This window comes from Notothenia rossii (assembly GCF_949606895.1).
Source record: "Notothenia rossii genome assembly, chromosome: 4".
NCBI lineage: Eukaryota > Metazoa > Chordata > Actinopteri > Perciformes > Nototheniidae > Notothenia > Notothenia rossii.
In genome coordinates, this window is record NC_136902.1 from 5365008 (window position 1) to 5389613 (window position 24606).

The 24606-nt window shown below is 38.7% G+C and overlaps 2 protein-coding genes and 3 long non-coding RNA genes across 5 annotated transcripts; all 5 read right to left on the reverse strand.

Annotated features, from left to right (window-relative positions):
- Window positions 1–2084: 2084 nt before the first annotated feature.
- LOC307037173 lies at window positions 2085–2859 on the reverse strand. Its single transcript, XR_013807622.1, has 3 exons — window positions 2751–2859; window positions 2567–2652; window positions 2085–2367 (listed from the first exon to the last, which is right to left on the reverse strand). It is a non-coding gene; the product is annotated as an uncharacterized lncRNA (long non-coding RNA).
- Window positions 2860–2930: 71 nt separating this feature from the next.
- On the reverse strand, window positions 2931–6232 carry LOC307037191 (zona pellucida sperm-binding protein 3-like; the record flags this gene model as incomplete). Its single annotated transcript, XM_079677969.1, has 5 exons — window positions 2931–3127; window positions 3217–3305; window positions 5777–5880; window positions 5969–6135; window positions 6217–6232. 5 exons carry the CDS (start codon window positions 6230–6232, stop codon window positions 2931–2933), a joined length of 573 nt encoding a protein of 190 aa, XP_079534095.1.
- Window positions 6233–11502: 5270 nt separating this feature from the next.
- Window positions 11503–11728, reverse strand: LOC307037875. Its single transcript, XR_013807796.1, has 2 exons — window positions 11689–11728; window positions 11503–11621 (listed from the first exon to the last, which is right to left on the reverse strand). It is a non-coding gene; the product is annotated as an uncharacterized lncRNA (long non-coding RNA).
- A 5322-nt stretch (window positions 11729–17050) lies between these two features.
- Window positions 17051–17286, reverse strand: LOC307037184. The gene is made up of 2 exons (XR_013807623.1): window positions 17249–17286; window positions 17051–17160 (listed from the first exon to the last, which is right to left on the reverse strand). It is a non-coding gene; the product is annotated as an uncharacterized lncRNA (long non-coding RNA).
- Window positions 17287–17394: 108 nt separating this feature from the next.
- LOC307037192 (zona pellucida sperm-binding protein 3-like) lies at window positions 17395–19802 on the reverse strand (the record flags this gene model as incomplete). Its single annotated transcript, XM_079677970.1, has 8 exons — window positions 19643–19802; window positions 19380–19564; window positions 19198–19301; window positions 19035–19126; window positions 18780–18960; window positions 18601–18706; window positions 18437–18525; window positions 17395–17527 (listed from the first exon to the last, which is right to left on the reverse strand). Exons 1-8 carry the CDS (start codon window positions 19707–19709, stop codon window positions 17395–17397), a joined length of 957 nt encoding a protein of 318 aa, XP_079534096.1. The 5' UTR covers window positions 19710–19802.
- Between the last annotated feature and the right edge of the window lie 4804 nt (window positions 19803–24606).

Below are 24606 nucleotides of genomic sequence, written 5' to 3' on the forward strand. Positions count from 1 at the left end.
TCCGTTAGGCAATATTATAAGGAATCATTCTGTAAACTTTCATTGTTATGCAGATGATACTCAACTATATTTATCAACCAAGCCTGATGAAATTAATCATCTAAATAAAATTCAAGACTGCCTCAAGGACTTAAAAACGTGGATGACCTTAACTTTTTTGATGTTAAACACGACCAAAACTGAAGTTATTGTACTTGGCCCGAAGAATCTACGAAACAAATTATCTAAAGATATACTAACTATGGATGGCATTAATTTGGCCTCTAGTGAGACTGTAAGGAATCTTGGTGTTATATTTGATCAGGATTTATCCTTTAACACCCACATAAAATCTATTTCAAGGACCGCCTACTTCCATCTACGTAACATTGCAAAAATCAGGCATATCTTGCCTCAAAACGATGCAGAGAAACTAGTCCATGCATTTGTTACTTCAAGGCTGGATTATTGTAACTCCTTATTATCAGGGTGTACCAAGAAGTCAGTCAAGTCGCTTCAGCTGATTCAAAACGCTGCAGCTCATGTACTAACCAGAGTTAGGAAAAGGGACCACATTACTCCTGTTCTGGCTGCCTTACACTGGCTCTCTATAGAACACAGGATATAATTTAAAATTCTTCTTCTCGCCTACAAAGCCCTTAATGGGCAGGCGCCATCTTACCTTAAAGAACTCATTATACCCTATTGTCCTACTAGGGCATTGCGTTCCAAGAATGCAGGGTTGTTGGTTGTTCCTAGAGTCTCTAAAAGTACAATGGGAGCCAGAGCCTTTTCTTATCAAGCTCCACTTTTGTGGAATCAGCTTCCAGTTTGTGTTTGGGCGGCAGACAGCCTATCCGTTTTTAAGAGTGCGCTTAAGAACTTCCTTTTTGATAAAGCTTATAGTTAGGGCTGATTAGATTCAGCCCCTAGTTTTGCTGATATAGGCTTAGTTTGTCGGGGGACATCATACTTCTTCCTTCTCTGTCTATACCTGTGTACTCTCATGTTCCGATTAACCCAGCTTCCCCAAATGTCTTTCTTTTTGGTGTCTATATACGCCGGGATCCGGAGTCATGGATGATCCTGCGGTCCTGTGTCATGGATCGCGAGTCCTGGATGGATATCCTCGTGGATTCATCTTCCTATTATACACATGCATTTCCAAACATTTGGACTACCTATGTTGCAAATGTATCTTTTCAATTTACACACGGCATCTATTGCACATCTGTCCGTCCTGGGAGAGGGATCCCTCCTCTGTTGCTCTCCCTCAGGTTTCTCCATGTTTCCCTTTAAACTGTGGGGTTTTCTCTGGAAGTTTTTCCTTGTACGATGCGAGGGTCTAAGGACAGAGGGTGTCGTATTGTCATACTGATATTCTGTACAAACTGTGAAGTCCGAGACAAATGTAACATTTGTGATATTGGGCTATATAAATAAACATTGATTGATGAAGCAAAACAGCAACATATTTCAGCTAAGGTGAATAGGAGCGATAGAGTGTATTATGTACCAAGAATCAGTCTGCAATTGAAAGAGTTTAACAATTACATGTTGAACCTTATGGAACAAGTCCATACAACAAAAAAAGGGCCAATTGAGTACAGTGCTGAAAAGCTTTGAATCCATTCTTTTTATTGTTCAGCCATAATATTCTTTGGACAATTACTGAGTTTAGCCTTGACCTGCTTGAAGAATACAGAATTAACAGTTAATGCTTATCATGTAAGTATTTTTAGAGTTCTTGTTTGGAAATTTGAACAAAAAGTTGAATGTAATCATTTTGCTTTCAAAGATTTAGTGTGATCAATATTTCTGGGAAATTGACACAGGAAAAAAGTTCATGACATTGAACAGAGCTGGAAATGTTCCCAGAAATAAGACAAGGTCCTAAAGATTCAGTAAAACAGCTCAGTTTAAACCATTTCACACAAAAGGCGAATCAAACCCAATAATTTGAGAACTTCAATTAAGTGGTTCGGGATTTTTTATTTTATTTTTATTGGCCACATACAATCTGAAATGCAAAGAGAACCAAGAATAAAAACCAAATTCAGATTGAAGAAACCAGTCAGTGAAATGGATCCATTCCTGTTGGGAGAACAAAGTTTAATATAGCCGTTCAGAATAAATGTATATTGCAATACGAAACCCTTACCTTCAGGAATTCATATCTATGATGGTAAATGGCCCAATGACTGCTTTTTGTACCATTCCATGGTTCTCTGCAAAAATATATATTTTAGTACCAGTCAACCAAACAAGTGTAATACAGCAGAAGTTGTGTACATACCTGACGCAACACTCCTCTGCCTCCTTGACTTGCATTTCGATTCACAGCAGTCACAAAGATTGCTCTGGGCCAAGTTGTCCAGCAACTCCCAACTGAGTTCATGAAGATTGGACGAAAAGATAATTAAAATGCATCTCAACTCTTCCAAATAAAGTCTCCACAAAGTTTGAATAGTTATGAACGGGATCCATCTGTATCTTCAGTAGACTGGGCTTAAGCTGAATAAGTCATCTCATGTAAAACAAATTAACCTACAAGTCAAATTCTGATATATTAAAGTACTATTTTTACCCATGCCCTTCGACAAAGTGGCAGGCTTTCTTAGTGCTGTCAAGACCATTGGGATCCCAAGCCAAAAGTTTGCAGTGGATAAAGACCTGTTGAGTAGAGGGGAAATATAGGCGTCATGGCATAAATTAATCTCAGTTTCCACAATAAAACCTTGAATCTGAAATAAATGTAAAGGCCAATTTACCTCTTCTCCCATAGCAAACGTAAAGGTCTGAAGTGATAGGCGGATCTCCGATGACTTTTGCCTTGGTTCGAATTTTGATCGTGACGACACACTTTCCAAAAGACATCTGTTGGATTAAAGAAAATGTATTAGCATTACTACCAAGGTTTCCACCAAAATACGGTTTTTTTTAATCAATGCTCATTGCCATGAGTACCCTTTATTGGAGATGATAGGGTACATGGTGCTTTCAGGGTACAGCTCTGGTGTGGTAGCTGCTACACATTCCTCAAGAAGCAGCAGCAAGGGCTGATGGGTGTTCTGCACCACACTAGCCATGATGGGAATGATGGAGCCCAGAGGAAAGCGTGTAGATTCAGCAGGGCCTGAGAAGTCGTCTAGGGCAGTAAACAGAGGAAGAGTCATTAAGTTACAAAAGTCAGGGAGAGCTGCCGTTCGTAGAAAGTTTCTCATGTTGTTTACCCACCATTCATAAGGCCAATGTTAAACTGCAGATCTCCTAGACTGTAGGTTTTAAACACCGGGTCATAGATCGTAGCATACCAGTCTTTGGGCCTGCACAAAATAAAGCGGAATGTTACAGAAAATGCTGCAAAGTGAAACTATTGAACTTATTAGTGCAAGCTTGTTTACTCCTACGGACAAATTCTTTATTCTTATTCCGCCGGGTTATTTTGTCCGTCTTCTTCTCCCACATCGCAGAAACTCCGTTCAAATATTACTTCTCATTCATAACTTTCATAATTCCCGAGATACATCCCATAAGTCATCACATTTTTAACATGGAAGTCAATGGAGAAACTCTTCAGACTTGAAAAATCGTCATGCAACTTCAACTGCAAACTGTTCCTTCACACTTTCACTTAGAAACATCATTCCAACTTTAAAATGTTACACATCTTTCTGACATTATTCACATTAAACAACTTTTAAATCAGATTCATACTTTTAGAAATATTAAACATTGCTCAGACCTTGGTAAAGAGGCCTTCTTCAGATTTTAACATTAGTGTGTATTGCGCAGCTCGTTAAGGCTAGAGTGCTTGAGTCACAGCTAGAGTGGAGGACTGCTTGAAATTCGCCTTCATATATATATTTTTAAACCTGCCATAATTCCCAAACCCTACACTCCTGAGACATCATTTTTCATGAGAAATGTAGAAAAACATCTCGTAGCTCCATTAAAGCCCATTCAGGCTCATCGTTCCTCACAGCAGCACACAGTTGGTCTGCCAAAAATGCCACATTATTGACCCAAAACTACAAACAAAGCACACTTCAGATGCCAAGGGTTCTTGAGATGCTTCACACGTTGAAATTTCACCGATATATGTTACGGTTCTTCGACAAAACGTTCACATGCAACACGTTTATCTCTCATTCAGAACAATGGAAAGGCTCTCCTCTCACTGATAACTGCACATCACCATGGGAACCTTTGATCTCTGGGCTCAAGGACAGGTGTTTCATAACGTTGTTAGCTCAAACACCTGTGTGATGGAACATGATGATGTCATAACGCCAACTGACATGCTCAGAACGCCACCAATCACCACATGATGGTTAACACTGTGGCCCTGAACAGCTCTACATCAAATTTGATGTTACTATGGCAACGCATCCCTCGCCTTAAAACACGATTTCGCTGTAACTCCAATGGACACGGTCCAATCGTCCCCCAATCTTCACTTGTATATCACCATCCATGCCTCAACAGCTGTACGCCAAATCTGAGATCTCACCAAATGCCGTTTCCATGGAAACGCATCCCTCGCCTTAAAACACGATGTTGTTGTGATACCTAAGCAAATGGTCTTAAACAGCACCAGACTTCAGATAATGGTTAATGATCTGGCCCTCAACAGCTCTATGTCAATTATGGGGTTTCATCCTATGCCGTTTCCATGGAAACGCATCCCTCACCATAAAACATGACGTCGCTGTAACGCCAATGGACAGTCCAATCGTCCCCCAATCTTCACTTGTATATCACTATATTGGTCCATGCCTTAACAGCTCTACGCAAAATCTGAGATCTCACCATAGGCTGTTTCCATGAAAACGCATCCCTCGCCATAAAACACGATGTTGCTATAACTCTTATGAAAATGGTAAAAAAGTGCTAAAACTTCACATGTGTGCTAACAGTCCAGCCGTGAAGACATCTAGGGGACAGTTGAGATTTCTTCAAATTCCGTTGCCATGGTAACACAATGCTCCCCATGAATCATGGTTCTCATAACTTCAGTGAAAAACGCTCCAAACTGCCCAAAATTTCACAAGTTCGATGACGATGAAGCCATCCACAGATCTAAGCATATTATGGGGTGTCAAATACCGTTGCCATGGCGATAGATCATTCATCATCAAGTTAGTTCAATAGTTTGCAGTTCAAATATTCTGCTGCTTTCCCAAGCTTTTTTACTTTCTTTTCTTCTCACACATTCAAGCCCCCAGTGTTCATGTATCATTTCAATCTAAATTCTTCACTTTCTTCTTACACATTACATTTAAGCATAGAAATTCAACGTCAGCATAAAGTATTGCCACTAGCAATTTCTTCAGGAATTGCATTCTCTAGTTATGAACTGTTACGCCCAAGCTAAAAGACTTCCTCCAAAATGCAAAAAACTGGAGTGAACTTAAATTTGTGATGTTCAATTAAAACTATGGGGAAAAACTCAATTGACAATGAATTGGGAACACAGTGTACCTTAGGGATTGTTCTCAGTAAATGTACTTTTTTTTTGTTGAGAATACTTCAATAGATAAAGCTAATTTGGGAATAGAACAGAAACAGGCTGTAGATTCCCTAAATCAGTCTCCCATTCATTGTCTATATAGCAGCTTCAGACTTTATACCTGATGACATCACAAGTTTGGGATGTACTTCCATGCTTGGTGGCATTGAGAGGGAGAAGCTTATTAACAAATTGAACTTTCCCAGGCCATGAAAATGCCACATTGGAATTGTTAGTTAAGGGTAGGGTCACCCTTTAGCACCTTATGTTGGTACGAAAACTAACCTCTCATATGCACAGACAACAGGGCGGGTGAAGGCCAAATTGTAAGAATCCGCAGAAGCAACGTAGGTCAGATCATTGCTGTACACCAGTGCATCCCCGGTGACCTGTTAGAGAGACAAAGATCCCCCTGACAGAGCTGTAGGAAATATAGCAGACGCACAGCTTGCAGGTTTAAAATATATATACACATACCAGTCTCCTAAAGTTACAGTCAGTGAGATCCACATAGAAGTAGGCCTCTCCTGCTGAGAAGCTAGTTGGGAAACAGTTACCCAGACGGAGAAGCGACGTATCGGCCTGGGGTCGGCTTTCTTTCCACATCAGCGTCACATAATCTGGCCCACAGTCCACTTTCATGTCTGCAACACAAATAAATTCAGTTCAGACTCAAATATTTGAGTCAAGGTTAATAACAAGACTTTAATTGTTTCCAGTCTTACCTGCATATACCGCCATGGCAGCTGCCAGGCTCAGAAGCAGTGCACCTTGACAAAATGAAACCATCATGACCGAATGCTTGCTACTGACACAGTGCATTTTCTTATACCTTGTTCCTGAGAGGCATTCATCAAGATAACGTATTTCACCTGGTGCCTGTCAACAGTCCCAGCTGCAGCAGATAGCACACTGATTACAGCATGGGGAGCATCCAATCACATTAGCCCTTACACCCAATTCATTTTTATTCAGCTTCATCAGCAGCACAAAATCGCCATTTGTTAATCAATTTATTATCCTGTGTGACTACCTTACATTCTTATTTAAAACACTTTAAGGATGATAGTGCATGGGTTGTCTTAATGTTTTGATTTAGTTTTGCTGTTATATATATTAACATTAATATATGTATACATTGGGATTCTTTGTTCAACGTCAAGACATACAAGAAAACGTTTTCTTTGAGAATTAAAAGGCGAGTCATTTCTAAACAAATGATCATTTGGGGGAAGATAGTATTCCTTTATCAGATGTCCTGTCCTATTCAAATGTGTTATTTTTATATCTTTGACCTAATGGAAACTCAAGGTAAGGGAAAAAGGTACATTTAAGTTGTAATTGAGAAAATATCCACACATCTGAATATTAGCTGTGTTGCTATGATGTCCTCTTTTAACTGCATAAACACGTGCCATGCAGGCCATCCCTATTGGTTTTATATTCATGGCCAGAAAGTAAACTATGCTACATTCAACTGCAGGCATGAGTGCCCAGAAAATAAATTCAGATCAGAATTGTCTTTTCAAATGAGGCTCAACATAAATAATTGCCATAGTTGTAATACCAGACAGATCACCATAGCTTTTCAATCTGGTGGTGTATGTAATGTCAGAATGTGTATCATGTGCAGAGCTCAATGTAAAATGGAAAGTGAAAGAAATTCAGGGGCTATACTCCAACTCACATGGCCATTAAAGGTTACATTATAATTGACGGTATCTTTCAATGACAAAAGTCACACATAATTAGTAAAGTTCTACTGATGGGACAGATGGACACAGTTGAGGACAGTAGGACCTTCATATGAAGTAAAGATACTCGTTTTATACTCAACAGGAGTTAACAACAGTTTTATTTATACAGAGATTATAGACAACTTTAATCTGCATATGGATGTCGTCCACCTGGGCCCTCTGTTCAGTCTCCCCAATCTTAGACTGGACTTCCTGTTGAGAAAATGTTTAGCAACGTCAGTCTTATGGCAAGTTTTGAACAAAACTTCAAGACAAACACCATAAATAAATACTCATTAACCTTGGTCAGCAATGGAAACTTCTGATGCATTGTGGGCATTTTGTTGCGTTGGATCCATTATGATCAGGGGTCCCAACACAGAAGTGTGCATGAAGCCGTTGGATTCTGAGGTGGAAAAAAAAACAATAACTTCATAATGAAAAAGACTAAACTAGATTAAAAAAGCATACAAGTTAGCATGAGAGAGATACCCCATTCGTCTCCTCTCTTTTTTATAGATATATAAAAGCACAATACTGATCAAAGTACATGCATTGATCGACTTTAAGTTGTATATGTTATGCTAAAATAAGCTAGCATCCTTGGCTAATGGTGCATACTTGTTGCTCATGGCATCAGTTGCATTCATCATATTAAACTGCTGGCCAGAACATTTTCACATACTTCCAACAAATCAAACTCTTCCCTTACCGCTCATTTTCCTTTACATAGTGGCAAGCTTTCTTGCTCTCACTTAGAACTTCAGGATCCCATGCGAGCAGTTTGCAGTGAATGTACACCTGAGGAGCCAACCCAGTCTCATGTAATTTCGTGTTCACCAACACGATTTTCTCATTTTTTTCGTGTTGCACAGCACGATTTTAAAAGCTATGTATTTCTACTGGTAATGTGTTTCGTGCCTACGGGCACGTCTTTTTCTCCGGTCGGGTCGTGGAAGACCGGAAGCTGTGTGGTTCATAAAAACATGTTCTTACTCAATATCAAGCCACAATTATTGCTTTTATTTTAAATCGTATAATTTCGGACTTTTGTTGCCGCCTGTGAGGAAAATAAATGGGGCTCAGAGCCTCAGAATACTGAAATCTGTATTTTTAAATCTTTTTTTCCTTCTAATTTGTTATTCTTTTCAAAATAACACACTGTTATTTACTCACCAATAACACACAATTATCCTTGCTTTTATTTATTGGTTTAATTCCATAATCTCTGGCTTTTTTGGCGTCCGTCAGGAACTGAATTTCAAAATAAAAATAACCGGAAACAGACGTAGGCCTCTAGGAGTTTAGGATGGCCGAAGACACTACACTACCCATAATCCCCAGCTATCGTTTAGGACTACAGTCCCCGTGATTAATCTTCAAGCGCTGGGATTGGATGTTGGAGTGGCAGTGCGCCAAGGCTACGCCGAGCTTCAAACAGCTGTTTGAAATGGAACAAAACCACGCCAGACTATCCAAAACTGGAATCGAACGCCCCCCCCAGAACTACACATGCTGGCTATTGTGTTTCGCAAAATGTTCCATGGGACGTCTCGACTGAACGTTTTCGTTTTTCCCACAATTAGAAGTTGCCATTATTAAACACATTGGTGTTTTCAAATGTAAAACATATAATTAATACATGGGTGAAAATCGCTTGTGTCCATAATGCGCAGCATTAATATATACCCACGTGACAGCTCATTGTTACTTTGTAATTCTACTCCACAATTCAGAGGTTAACCTGATTGCCAAGTGCCAACAATCAGGAGAGATATTTGATAGTTGGTGCTTGAGAAGACTAAACATTTATCTGCAATTGACATGAATGGAAACGAGTAATAAAGTATATTCATTACTTGTTATTCTCTACTAATAGTTAATTAAAGACTGTATAATGGCTATTTTGCACATCCCTTTCAAGATTTCAAGATTTTCAAAGGTTATTGACATATCATATACACAACTACGGTGTATGCAATGAATGAAAATCTTGGGTCACAGGTTCCTCAACAGCACATTACAAGACATCTATCAATATGTGTTTGTACCTCCACCATTAAACTGTCATATTCTGCACATTTCTTATACTATCTACATACATAAGAGTATAATTCATATGTATAATATCAGATAAAATAAGTGCTTCAACATAGTTAACATTGCAGGAAAGCAATATATTAGACGTTAAGTACTTTGTCAGGCTAAATATTTATCTGGAGATACCCCCAAAGTTTTTTTCTTATTCAAAAGAGGACCTTAATCTAAAGTATTATTTAATGTTTAAATAAAGGTTAATTCGTTTTTCTGTTTTGCACCTCCTCCTATTAATATCTTTGTACATCCTGCTCGAAACTGTTTTATTGTAGAGATCACTTACAGTATCTTCTTGATTTTTTATATTCTATATTTCTATCACAGACCTTCTACTTTCCCCCTATGAAAGTATGTACTCTTAATATTTTTTTAATCAAATATAACACATAAAAACAATAATTCAATAACGTGCTTTAACCACTAGGCGGTGCACACAAGGTACACGCAGCCATAATGACTTTGTATTATTAGTGTAGGACACTTATGTATGTACAACATCTGAAGATGTGTAGTTTTATTCATGTTTTCACATAATTTTATAGCATATTGCTATACTATTTCAGACTCAGTATTTACATTCTTATATTCAAAGAAAATCAAAGTCCTTTTATATCAGCTGTGCTGTGCTGTGGTGTAAATATAACCTATCTACGAATTAGATCAAATATAAAAGTAGGCCGAATTAAGGTCGTTACTGCAAGGAGACGTATTGTGTGAAGAGAAATTGAAGATGTTGTTTAATTGTTGATATATTTATGATCCACGTTAAGTATTCAGTTTCGGCGGCATTTCTTCCAGTTTTTCCAAAGGTCTTCTCATCAGGGCTCTATAAATAAAGAACTACGGCAGATCTGTAATATTTAATGCAGCCGAACCGTGTATTACAATGCCGTTATGTGATGACTTTCAAAGAGAAAAGCAAAAACACTCGGAATTGAGTATTATTTTATTCTTTTAAAATGTTTTCCGGATTTCTTATCATATAAACACCAAATCCCAGCATGCATTGCGGCTAAAACATCCAATCAGCGAGCTTAAACCACAGCTGAGGATCTTGGGTAATCGCTCGAAATGCCTACGTCTGTTTCCGGTTATTTTTATTTTGAAATTCAGTTCCTGACGGACACCAAAAAAGCCCGAGATTATAGAATCAAACCAATAAATAAAAGCAAGGATAATTGTGTGTTATTGGTGAGTAAATAACTGTTATTTAGAAAAGAATAACAAATTAGAAGGAAAAAAAGATTTAAAAAAAATACAGATTTCAATGTTCTGAGGCTCTGGGCCCCATTTATTTTCCTCAGACGGAAACAAAAGTCCGAAATTATACGATTTAAAATAAAAGCAATAATTGTGGCTTGATATTGGGTAAGAACATGTTTTTATGAACCACACAGCTTCCGGTCTTTCACAACCCGACCGGAGAAAAAGACGTGCTGCAGGCACGAAACACATTACCAGTAGAAATACATTGCTTTTAAAATCGTGCTGTGCAACACGAAAAAAAGGGGAAAATCGTGTTGGTGAACACAAACTGCCATGAGACTGGGTTGGAGGAGCACATGAAACATACATGTTTGCTAGGAACCAAGTATTCTTTAGAGCAGTGGTTCCCAACCTTTTATCCCAAATGACTCCTGTTAGGCTAAATTATAGTCTCTTTAGTCATGAAGCAAAACAGCAACATATTTCAGCTAAGGTGAATAGGAGCGATAGAGTGTATTATGTACCAAGAATCAGTCTGCAATTGACAGTTTGACAATTACATGTTGAACCTTATGGAACAAGTCCATACAACAACGCCAATTGAGTACAGTGCTGAAAAGCTTTGAATCCATTCTTTTCATTGTTCAGCTATAATATTCTTTGGAAAATTACTGAGTTTAGCTTTGACCTGCTTGAAGAATACAGAATTAACAGTTAATGCTTATCATGTAAGTATTTTTAGAGTTCTTGTTCGGAAATTTGAACAAAAAGTTGAATGTAATCATATTGCTTTCAAAGATTTAGTGTGATCAATATTTCTGTGACATTGACACAGGAAAAAAGTTCATGACATTGAAGAGAGCTGGAAATGTTCCCAGAAATAAGACAAGGTCATCAAGATTCAGTAATACAGCTCAGTTTAAACCATTTCACACAAAAGGCAAGTCAAACCCAATAATTTCAGAACTTCAATTAAGTGGTTCGGAAACCTTTTAATTTTTATTGGCCACATACAATCTGAAATACAAAGAGAACCAAGAATAAAAACCAAATTCAGATTGAAGAAACCAGTCAGCGAAATGGATCCATTCCTGTTGGGAGAACAAAGTTTAATATAGCCGTTCAAAATAAATGTATATTGCAATACGAAACCCTTACCTTCAGGAATTCATATCTGTGATGGTAAATGGCCCAATGACTGCTTTTTGGACCATTCCATGGTTCTCTGCAAACATATATATTTTAGTACCAGTCAACCAAACAAGTGTAATACAGCAGAAGTTGTGTACATACCTGACGCAACACTCCTCTGCCTCCTTGACTTGCATTTCGATTCACAGCAGTCACAAAGATTGCTCTGGGCCAAGTTGTCCAGCAACTCCCAACTGAGTTCATGAAGATTGGATGAAAAGATCATTAAAATGCATCTCAACTCTTTCAAATAAAGTCTCCACAAAGTTTGAATAGTTATGAACGGGATCCATCTGTATCTTCAGTAGACTGGGCTTAAGCTGAATAAGTCATCTCATGTAAAACAAATTAACCTACAAGTCAGATTCTGATATATTAAAGTACTATTTTTACCCATGCCCTTCGACAAAGTGGCAGGCTTTCTTAGTGCTGTCAAGACCATTGGGATCCCAAGCCAAAAGTTTGCAGTGGATAAAGACCTGTTGAGTAGAGGGGAAATATAGGCGTCATGGCAGAAATTAATCTCAGTTTCCACAATAAAACCTTGAATCTGAAATAAATGTAAAGGCCAATGTACCTCTTCTCCCATAGCAAACGTAAAGGTCTGAAGTGATAGGCGGATCTCCGATGACTTTTGCCTTGGTTCGAATTTTGATCGTGACGACACACTTTCCAAAAGACATCTGTTGGGTTAAAGAAAATGTATTAGCATTACTACCAAGGTTTCCACCAAAATAACTTTTTTCTTTTTTTAAATCAATGCTCATTGCCGAGAGTACCCTTTATTGGAGATGATAGGGTACATGGTGCTTTCAGGGTACAGCTCTGGTGTGGTAGCTGCTACACATTCCTCAAGAAGCAGCAGCAAGGGCTGATGGGTGTTCTGCACCACACTAGCCATGATGGGGATGATGGAGCCCAGAGGAAAGCGTGTAGATTCAGCAGGGCCTGAGAAGTCGTCTAGGGCAGTAAACAGAGGAAGAGTCATTAAGTTACAAAAGTCAGGGAGAGCTGCCGTTCGTAGAGAGTTTCTCATGTTGTTTACCCACCATTCATAAGGCCAATGTTAAACTGCAGATCTCCTAGACTGTAGGTTTTAAACACCGGGTCATAGATCGTAGCATACCAGTCTTTGGGCCTGCACAAAATAAAGCAGAAGGGTACAGAAAATGCTGCAAAGTGAAACTATTGAACTTTTTAGTGCAAGCTTGTTTACTCCTACGGACAAATTCTTTATTCTTATTCCGCCGGGTTATTTTGTCCGTCTTCTTGTCCCACATCGCAGAAACTCCGTTCAAATATTACTTTTCATTCATAACATTCATAATTCTGAGATACATCCCATTTTTAACATGGAAGTCAATGGAGAAACTCTTCAGACTTGAAAAATCGTCATGCGACTTCAACCGCAAACTGTTCCTTCACACTTTCACTTAGAAACATCATTCCAACTTTAAAATGTTACACATCTTTCTGACATTATTCATATTAAACAACTTTTAAATCAGATTCATACTTTTAGAAATATTAAACATTGCTCAGACCTTGGTAAAGAGGCCTTCTTCAGATTTTAACATTAGTCTGTATTGCGCAGCTCGTTAAGGCTAGAGTGCTTGAGTCACAGCTAGAGTGGAGGACCGCTTGAAATTATATATATATATATATATTTTTTTTTTTTAAACCTGCCATAATTCCCAAACCCTACACTCCTGAGACATAATTTCTCATGAGAAATGTAGAAAAACATCTCGTAGCTCCATTAAAGCCCGTTGTACATTCAGGCTCATCGTTCCTCACAGCAGCAGCCGCACACCTTTAGTTAGTCTGCCAAAAATGCCACATTATTGACCCAAAAAAAAAACACGTCAGATGCCAAGGGTTCTTGACACGTTGAAATTTCACCGATATATGTTACGGTTCTTCAAAACAAAACGTTCACATGCAACACGTTTATCTCTAATTCAGAACAATGGAAAGGCTCTCCTCTCACTGATAACTGCACATCACCATGGAAACCTTTGATCTCTGGGCTCAAGGACAGGTGCTTCATAACGTTGTTAGCGCAAACACCTGTGTGATGGAACATGATGATGTCATAACTCCAACTGACATGCTCAGAACGCCACCAATCATCACATGATGGTTAACACTGTGGCCCTGAACAGCTCTACATCAAATCTGATGTTACGTAACATTAGTGTGTATTGCGCAGCTCGTTAATGCTAGTGTTACTATGGCAACGCATCCCTCGCCTTAAAACACGATGTCGCTGTAACTCCAATGGACACGGTACAATCGTCCCCCAATCTTCACTTGTATATCACCGGTCCATGCCTCAACAGCTGTACGCTAAATCTGAGATCTCACCATATGCTGTTTCAATGGAAACGCATCCCTCGTCTTAAAACACGATGTTGTCGTGATACCTAAGCAAATGGTCTGAAACAGCACCATACTTCAGATAATGGTTAATGATCTGGCCCTCAACAGCTCTATGTCAATTATGGGGTTTCATCCTATGCCGTTTCCATGGAAACGCATCCCTCGCCATGAAACACGATGTTGCTGTAACGCCAATGGACACAGTCCGATCGTCCCCCAAACTTCGCTTGTATATCACCGGTCCATGCCTTAACAGCTCTACGCAAAATCTGAGATCTCCCCATAGGCTGTTTCCATGAAAACGCATCCCTCGCCATAAAACACGATGTTGTCGTAACTCATATGAAAAGGGTCAAAACACCACCAGACTTCAGATGACAGTTAACGGTCCAGCCCTCAACATATCTGTGCCATTAGTGAATTTTCCTCAAAAAGCTGTTGCCATGGGAACGCATCCTTTGCAATAACACGATACTGCTATAACTCCTATGGAAATGGTCAAAAAGTGCTAAAACTTCACATGTGTGCTAACAGACCAGCCGTGAAGACATCTACGGGACAGTTGAGATTTCTTCAAATTCCGTTGCCATGGTAACACGATGCTCGCCGTGAAACATGGTTCTCTTCAGTGAAAACGCTCCAAACTGCCCAAAATATAACAGGTTCGATAACAATGAAGCCATCCACATATCTAAGCATATTATGGGGTGTCAAATACCATTGCCATGGTGACAGATCATTCTTCATCAAGTTAGTTCAATAGTTTGCAGTTCAAATATTCTGCTGTTTTTCCAAGCTTTTTTCACTTTCTTTCCTTCCAACACATTCAAGCCCCCAGTGTTCATGTATCATTTCAATCTAAATTCTTCACTTTCTTCTTACACATTACATTTCAGCATCAGCATAAAGTATTGCCACTAGCGATTTCTTCAGGAATTGCATTCTCTAGTTATGAACTGTTACGCCTAAGCTAAAAAACTTCCTCCAATGCAAAAAACTACAGTGAACTTAAATTTGTGATGTTCAATTAAAACTATGGGAAAAACTCAATTGACAATGAACTGGGAACACAGTGTACCTTAGGGATTGTTCTCAGTAAATGTACATTTTTTTTGTTGAGAATACTTCAATAGATAAAGCTAATTTGGGAATAGAACAGAAACAGGCTGTAGATCCCCTAAATCAGTCTCCCATTCATTGTCTATATAGCCGCTTCAGACTTTATACCTGATGACATCACAAGTTTGAGACTGACATCCATGCTTGGTGGCTTTGAGAGGGAGAAGCTTATTAACAAATTGAACTTTCCCAGGCCATGAAAATTCCACATTGGAATTGTTAGTTAAGGGTAGTGTCACCCTTTAGCACCTTATGTTGGTATGAACACTAACCTGTCATATGCACAGACAACTGGGCGGGTGAAGGCCAAATTGTAAGAATCCGCAGAAGCAACGTAGGTCAGATCATTGCTGTACACCAGTGCATCCCCGGTGACCTGTTAGAGAGACAAAGACCCCCTGAGAGAGCTGTAGGAAATATAGCAGACTCACAGCTTGCAGGTTTAAAATATATATACACATACCAGTCTCCTAAAGTTACAGTCAGTGAGATCCACATAGAAGTAGGCCTCCCCTGCTGAGAAGCTAGTTGGGAAACAGTTACCCAGACGGAGAAGCGACGTGTCGGCCTGGGGTCGGCTCTCTGTCCAAATCAGCGTCACAAAATCCGGCCCACAGTCCACTTTCATGTCTGCAACACAAAGAAATTAAGTTCCGACTCAAATATTTGAGTCAAGGATAATAACATGGATTTAATTGTTTCCAGTCTTACCTGCATATACCGCCATGGCAGCTGCCAGGCTCAGAAGCAGTGCACCTTGACAAAATGAAACCATCATGACCGAATGCTTGCTACTGACACAGTGCATGTTCTTATACCTTGTTCCTGAGAGGCATTCATCAAGATAACGGCTTTCACCTGGTGCCTGTCAACAGTCCCAGCTGCAGCAGATAGCACACTGATTACAGCATGGGGAGCATCCAATCACATTAGCCCTTACACCCAATTCATTTTTATTCAGCTTCATCAGCAGCACAAAATCACCATGTGTTAATCAATTTATTATCCTGTGTGACTACCTTACATTCTTATTTAAAACACTTTAAGGATGATAGTGCATGGGTTGTCTTGATGTTTTGATTTAGTTTTGCTGTTATATATATATTAACATTAATATATGTATACGTTGGGATTCTTTGTTCAACTTCAAGTCATGCAAGAAAAAGTTTTCTTTGAGAATTAAAAGGAGTCCTTTCTAAAATGATCATTTGGGGGAAGGTAGTATTCCTTTATCAGATGTCCTGACCTATTCAATAGTGTTATTTTGATATCTTTGACCTAATGGAAACTCAAGGTAAGGGAAAAAGGTACATTTAAGTTGTATTCAGTGAGAAAATATCCACACTCACATCTGAATATTAGCTGTGTTGCTATGATGTCCTCTTTTAACTGCATAAACACGTGCCATGCAGGCCATCCCTATTGGTTTTATATTCATGGCCAGAAAGTAAACTATGCTACATTCAACAGCAGGCATGAGTGCCCAGAAAATACATTCAGATCAGAATTGTCTTTTCAAATGAGGCTCAACATAAATAATTGCCATAGTTGTAATACCAGACAGATCACCAATAGCTTTTCAATCTGCTGGTGTATGTAATGTCAGAATGTATATCATATACAGAGCTCAATGTAAAATGGAACGTGAAAGAAATTCAGGGGCTATACTCCAACTCACATGGCCATTAAAGGCTACATTATAATTGACGGTATCTTTCAATGACAAAAGTCACACATAATTAGTAAAGTTCTACTGATGGGACAGATGGACACAGTTGAGGACAGTAGGACCTTCATATGAAGTAAAGATACTCGTTTTATACTCAACAGGAGTTAACAACAGTTTTATTTATACAGAGATTATAGACAACTTTAATCTGCATATGGATGTCGTCCACCTGGGCCCTCTGTTCAGTCTCCAATCTTAGACTGGACTTCCTGTTGAGAAAATGTTTAGCAACGTTAGTCTTATGGCAAGTTTTGAACAAAACTTCAAGACAAATACCATAAATAAATACTCATTAACCTTGGTCAGCAATGGAAACTTCTGATGCATTGTGGGCATTTGGTTGCGTTGGATCCATTATGATCAGGGGTCCCAACACAGAAGTGTGCATGAAGCCGTTGGATTCTGAGGTGGAAAAAAAAACAATAACTTCATAATGAAAAAGACTATATTAAAAAAAGCATACAAGTTAGCATGAGAGAGATACCCCATTCGTCTCCTCTCTTGGAGCGAGTGTTGCAGGTCCTAGAACAGCAGTCACACATGGAGCTCTGCATGGGGTCATCCAGGAGTTCCCATCTGAGGAGGCAGCAATCGTTAAGGCTCAAATACATCAGCATGGCTTTAAAACATTTTGTATACACAGAAGAAAAAAGCCGTTATAAAATGGTGTGATGTTTCTATAAAAAACAAAACTGGTAAAATTATAAATATCAAGTTAATGACCAAAAGATAGATTTCCATCTACAGTGCAGAAAAAGGTCAACATTTTACAAAAGCTCAGGGCTTTTTTTTATTTCATAAATCTCATTAGGTTGGCTAATCATTTGAGTGCCCTTCCTTTAAAGGCAAGGCAATTCAAAGTGCTTTACAAAAAATGAAACACATTAAGAAAATGGCATTTTAAAATCAGTCATTAAAAGAAAAGATAATAAAATAAACATTAAAAGTAGAGTGCAGTTTAAGATGTGAATAGTTCAATTAAAAGCAGCGACAAAAAGAAAAGTCTTCAGCCTGGATTTAAAAGTAGTCAGAGTTGCAGCGAAACTGCAGGTTTCTGGGAGTTTGTTCCAGATGTTTGGAGCATAATAACTGAACGCTGCTTCTCCATGTTTAGTTCTGACTCTGGGGACAGAAAGCTGACCAGTCCCTGAAGACCTGAGAGACCTGGATGGTTCATCATTTAGCAGGAGGTCAGAAATATATTTTGGGCCTTTAAAACAAATATTGTTATTCTCAAATATGTTGTATTGATATCTATACTTTGTTAGTTAGCAGGATATCATTTATTATAGATATATAAAAGCACAATACTGATCAAAGTACATGCATTGATCAACTTCAAGTTGGATATGTTATGCTAAAATAAGCTAGCATCCTTGGCTAATGGTGCATACTTGTTGCTCATGGCATCAGTTGCATTCATCATATTAAACTGCTGGCCAGAACATTTTCACATACTTCCAAGAAATCAAACTCTTCCCTTACCGCTCATTTTCCTTTACATAGTGGCAAGCTTTCTTGCTCTCACTTAGAACTTCAGGATCCCATGCGAGCAGTTTGCAGTGAATGTACACCTGAGGAGCACATGAAACATACATGTTTGCTAGGAACCAAATATTCTTTAGAGTACTTTGCATTTACCCCCTCACCTCCTCGCCGAGACCAAACTTGAAGGACTGCAGGTAGAGGATGATTGCAGACGAGTGGTACCGAGGGAGAAACCTGGAGTTTCCCTTCACACTGTCCAGGAGACACCTGAAGAAATTCAGATAAGCGATAAGGACTAAACTCCAGAAAACAATGAAAGAAATCAGAGACTGGATCTCACCCCTTATTTCTAATGATGGGGTACACATTGCTGTTAGCCTGCAGCTCAGGCGTAGTGGCTGCCACACATTCCTCCATGAGCAGCAGCAATGGCTGATGGGACTTCTGCTCTACTGTTGCCCATATTGGCATGAAGGAGCCCAGGGGGATGACATTGGTCTCCGCTACCGCTGTCATTTGTTCTGTGAGGGGAAAAGTAAAAACGGCTTAGTGTGCATTTTTTGAGTGTTTTGCCTTTGGGAGCATGAGCCCTCACCATTTAGGAGCAGCATGTGGAACTCCAGCCCTCCTCGGCCTTCGGCAACGCCTGACCCCGGGTTCAGGAAAGGAGGAACCCACCCCTTAGGTCTGAAACATATTAACAACATTAATCCATAGATCAGCTTTAACTTGAATTTAAATAAGAAAGCAACTCCTACCTTGGATAAACGCACTCGATGGGATACACATAAGCTGCAGGACTCGACCTTGGTTGGGGCCTGAAAGTCAGCTCATTTTTGTAGATGAGATTCTTCCCTTTCACCTGAAGAAAAAAAAAGAAGCTCATTATGACATTGAAAAGGCTGAGAGGTATTTTGGTGAAACATGGCAGTTACATTACCAGTCTTTTAAAATTGCAGTCATCTAGTTTGTAGTTAAACTCAGCTTTCCCCTCTCCCCTGGGCAGAACATGAAACCCAGATGGCATGCAGGTTCCGAGGAAGTGACGAGCTGCATATTGCCGCAGCCTCGAGGGGATCGTCCATGTGATGCTTATGGAGTCTTTTTCACACTGTACTTTGATTTCTGCAAACAAATCATTATTATATATTTCCCTACATTCCCCAACAAAAGCAGATGTTTACATACATGTGCTAAGCATACCTGCATTGGCAACAGTCGTTGCAAAAAGAGCCACGACGATCACACCTAGGTAGAGTTGAGTCCCCATGACTGAATGATCTAGATCACACAGGAAGTGGCACCATTTGTAGACTCCCTGCCAAATGAGCTGAACGAGCAACACCTGTGTGAGAGCAGGGCAGCACCTGTCTACTTATACTGGGGTGTCATTTCACATTCAATTTCATTGTAGAGTTTTCATTTGGATCATTTATATTACACTTATTCAAGTACATTTTTATTTATCTGCCTAATTGCTTCTTTTTTTTTATTCTACTGAATTTATTTTTCAAAAACTACCTGATTATTTTACATACAACACTATTTATAAAACAATACAACAATTCAGATGAAACTACTTAAAGGCAATTTTCTAAAATCAGCCCAACCATAACAAGCTTCCAAGTCAATATACCTACAGGTTAGTAAGTCAGAGATGTGAAACTACATTTAACCTTTTGTTCTACATTAATTAATAAATGATTATGGGAAGTGCCCTTTTTCTCACTTGAGCTCCCGCCCCCCAAAATGTCTGTGCACGTCCCTGGCCCCCACCGTCGGTAAATGGAAGTACTACAAAGAACCCTGTTAATTATGTGCAGTTATTTCACGACTTGTATTACATGGCTTAGTTGAATACTCGATTTTGATTGGTCAATTCAGAACACGTGACACATTGTTAATCCAGAACAGACAGACCGCTGTCATGGACTGAAATGAATAGAGCAGCGTCCTCTGGTGGCCTCTGTATAGATCAGTTACTCCAAAAAGAAACAAAAAGATAATTACCAACATTAAAGTGTAAGAGACATTTATTTAAAGTTAGCTTTAGCCTTTTTGATTGAGTTGGTGCAGATGCCCAAAGTGCATTAAGGTGGGAAAGATGTACAGAGTGTAACGCTCCAACAGATGATCTTTGTAAGGAGGCTTTCACATCAGAGACCGAGGCAGGCCCGGCTCCAGGATGAAATGACTGAGGGGTCTGTTAAAAAATCAGAGGGGGCGATTTTTTTTTCACAACAACGAAAAATACTGGCAATGTAATGAATTGACACACCAAGCTTTTTTCCTTCTCACTGCTCTACAATCTCTTTGCTTCTTTATTTGTTATTCTGGATTTACCTCTGTCGTTCTGTTCTTTTCCTCTGATCTTTAATATTAGATAGCACATTATTAGATGGCCGAACTTTGTTTAACAGACTAACATTGATTTCCTCAATTTATAAATGGACAGGCTCTGTAATTATACCATAACCTTTTCTCCTCTATCCTCTTAACTCGTCTTCCTATACAGATTTACTTACCTCTAGTCAAGTCAGGATTAAATAAACATTAATCTGGTTGATTTTTTATTTTCAGGATTGAATGTTCAAATCAAGGCCTAAAACCTGGCATTTCATAAGAAAGTGACTAATATATAAACCAAATGTAATATTGGATCAAATACTACACCAAATGGACAGACACAGATTAAAAATTAAAATAAAGTCCCCTGGTTTGTCTCTAGTCTAGAGTCTAACTGCCATGAGAAAAATCAAATCAATGTTCCAAAATCTGTCACGAGATGTCGCTCATTGTACCAATATGGTTGATATAATACATAACATATTATTATTCTAGTAAAAGAGCTCGCTTTGGCAAAAACCTGATCCAAACAGCCCTAAATAATAACAAGTAACCATCACGTTTGGTGCTATCTGTAGTTGTTTGTCTTATTTTTTGCTGATGTCAAACAACATGGATTTCAAGTCAATATACGAAAGTAAATCAAGAAATTAAGCAAACAAGCTGATCTTCAAGTTCCTCAAAAACACTGGTCTGAGGACAAGGATTTAATATGAACATTTAATAAATCAACAGTAGGTGGCGATATATGCTCCAAGGAGAAGCGATTCGCCAATAAAGACAAAAGAAGAAGAAGAAGAAGAAGAAGAAGTAGTAGAAGAAGAAATACGCTAACGCTACAAACAGGCACAACACTGTTACTCTGTTATTACTGACATGTAACATTTGATTTCACCTTGCTCTATTTTTTTTAACGCACGTTCAAAAACGGGAACATTTTCGGGAGTTTCAACCGGGTACCAGCCACCGAAAACGGGGACGTTTTGGTCACCCATCCGACTGTGTTTACAGCTAAGCACACACGCTAACATTAAGACTAGCTCACTTGGGGTTGAGGCTTTTTTACACGTTGCTTGACTGCCTGCCCACATATCTGATCTAAACATAGTAACGTGTATTGTGGAAAAAAAATATTTAAAGTTATTTAATAATTGTGACATTTATTGTACTTTTTGATGGATGAATGATGCTCAAAGTGAGCGCCGGACCGAGGCCTGGATCCAACTTGAAAAGGAGTTCTCGATTTAGGTTCAAATTGACTAAAGTACTTTTCGCTTTAGGTGAGAAAACGACTGCTGTGTCTCAAGTATTTTTTTCCAATACATAAATCTTAGTATCACTTTTAACAGCTCATACAGACTGCATTATAAGCCTATTAAAAGTGATACTAGGCGAAAAAGGACTCTATAAAAAAGTTGCATGAGGAGACTACCTACATTTCCACGTTTGTAAGGTGTCATGTGTTACGTTAAGCTAATTCCATTGGATGTTGTCATATAATGACTCATACTGTCCTGTGCTTTAGTAAAACCTCCAGTATGTGAGTGTTGAAGATATGCATAGCATACAGTGTTCCTCCAGTTATGCACTTTGGCGGTGGTGGTGTTCGAGGGAATTTGGGGATCTTTGCACAGATGAGAAAATAAACGTTTTTATTTTATGTACAGTATGTTATTAAACAACTGGGATTGGAACTGGCTCAGATGTAGTTTTGATTGTTGGTGTTTTGTCATATTCTGTGTTTTTAAAAAGGCTCTTTTTAGTCGGAGCCGTTCACCGTCATTGTGAGTGACTCCGTGCTGTGTGCCGTCATGGATCACTCTGGAAATGTTCCAACAAATATATAAAACATTTCAGAATCATCCTAAACTTGTTTTCTTTCGCTTTCACCTCATAAATATTGACTCACCTCACGTCATGTTTCAGTATTATCAGAAATGATTTATCCTGAAAACATGCATGAAAATATCCTGCTCCATCTATTAAAAATGTTTTTGATTTATTTTGATTTGATAACATTTGAATTACACGTAAAAAAAAGAAAATTCACAAAGGACACAAAAACAAAATGTTCAAATAGAAAGTTTACTGAACTCAATCAAAATATATATTTATTATTTAATTAAAACCAGATTTGTTTTGTATCAGATCATTATCAAGCAAGTTTTTGTATAACATTCTTAATTCCTTAATATGCAGTATCTCTAAGTAAAAGCTAAATAAATGTTGTCATATTGACAAAAAATGTCTTTAATTGCAATCATGTTAAGCCATATTTATGCATGAAGGTGTAGTAAAACGGCTAACACTAAGATAAAGCAACTTGATCATGACCAGACGTTTTGGAGTTGCTGATTTAATAGAAACATTTTAAGCATGTGACCTGTTGCAAGTTATTAAAACAAATGTTTTTCATTCTTCATAATCAGTAAACCTGCAGATAGGGTTAAATACAAACACCAAATTCGTTTTTCTGTTTGATCCACCTGCTGGTAGGAACAGAAAATATGTCCAGTTAAAACAGTTACAGTTATAAAACAAATACTCTGCACCTCATTGTTGCTCGAACCAAATTAGATGAAGTAACTTAGTTATTAGAAACTGCTCATAAAAAAAAGTTACCCACCTACAAAATGTGTTTTCTGTAGGCCTTGAGACTTTCTTGTATTCTTTACCTGGTTCTCGTTCACATGCTCCTGGCTGTTCCTCTTGTTAAGAATTGCTCAGTTGCGTCATGGCCTCGTCAAACAGCGCTCTGGCAGTCCCTTTATACTCACTCCATGGCTTATCTCGGGTTTTCTCCTTGACCTCTTCAGCCAACTTCTCTTTTACTGCTTTCATCAAAACCTCTTCCAGCACATTTTCTTCTTCTGTGAATATCAGTTCCTCAATCAGATGTTTACTGTCGAAACAACATGGTACTTTTTCACAGCATTTGCATCGTTCACAGAATGACAAGATGCAAGCCACAATAGTGATACAAAATGCCCAAAAGCCACCGTAATGCTGAAGAAAGATAAAGAAAGAAAGATGGTTATATTATAACAGCAAAACTGCATTCCTGTTGTTTTTTATAATATGGAAGTGATGCTGGTAAAGTAGATCGAGAGTGGAAGCACTCACCTTCGAAGAGTTTTTCAGTTCTTCAATGATGACTCTCTGGTTGTCCGTGATATTCGCCTCAGCTTTGCAGGCTAACTGTACCTGTTTCTCAGAGCCGTCATTCTTACAGCAAACATACCAGTCTCCATCGAGGAGCACAAAAGCAACCCACAGCAGACCAACTAAAAAAGCCTTGAGAATGTGAAGGAAATAAAAACACCAAGGAACTTCGTGGCATTTAGTGCATGAGCACCAGTTTCTACAGGCATTTTGAAAATAACTGTTTGTCCACAGTGTGAAGAAAGTCATTATTAAGACTGGCAGAACCATGAACGAGTCGCAGCCTGAGTGTTGTGGTTGGCAATCGCACGCAAAGTCCTTTTCAAGCAGAATATTGTAGGTCAGGGGTGCCCACACTTTTTTGGCTGGTGAGCTACTTTTGAAATGACCAGCTCAACCAACCAAAAATAAAATCCCAAATTGCAAGGGGGCTGAATAACATGTTTTATTTATAACAACTCTATTTGGGTTCTTGAACAGAAACAAATACATGAATACATAAAACTAAAAACACATGTTAACCTCTCTCCCTCTCCTCTCTCTCTGTTAAGAAACACATAACAAGCAGGCTAAGAAACCACTCTCCAATAAGCATGTGGAATGGATTTCATAGTGAAGCACTGACACAGCTCTCTACAAAGTGTGGCGAGTTGATAGAC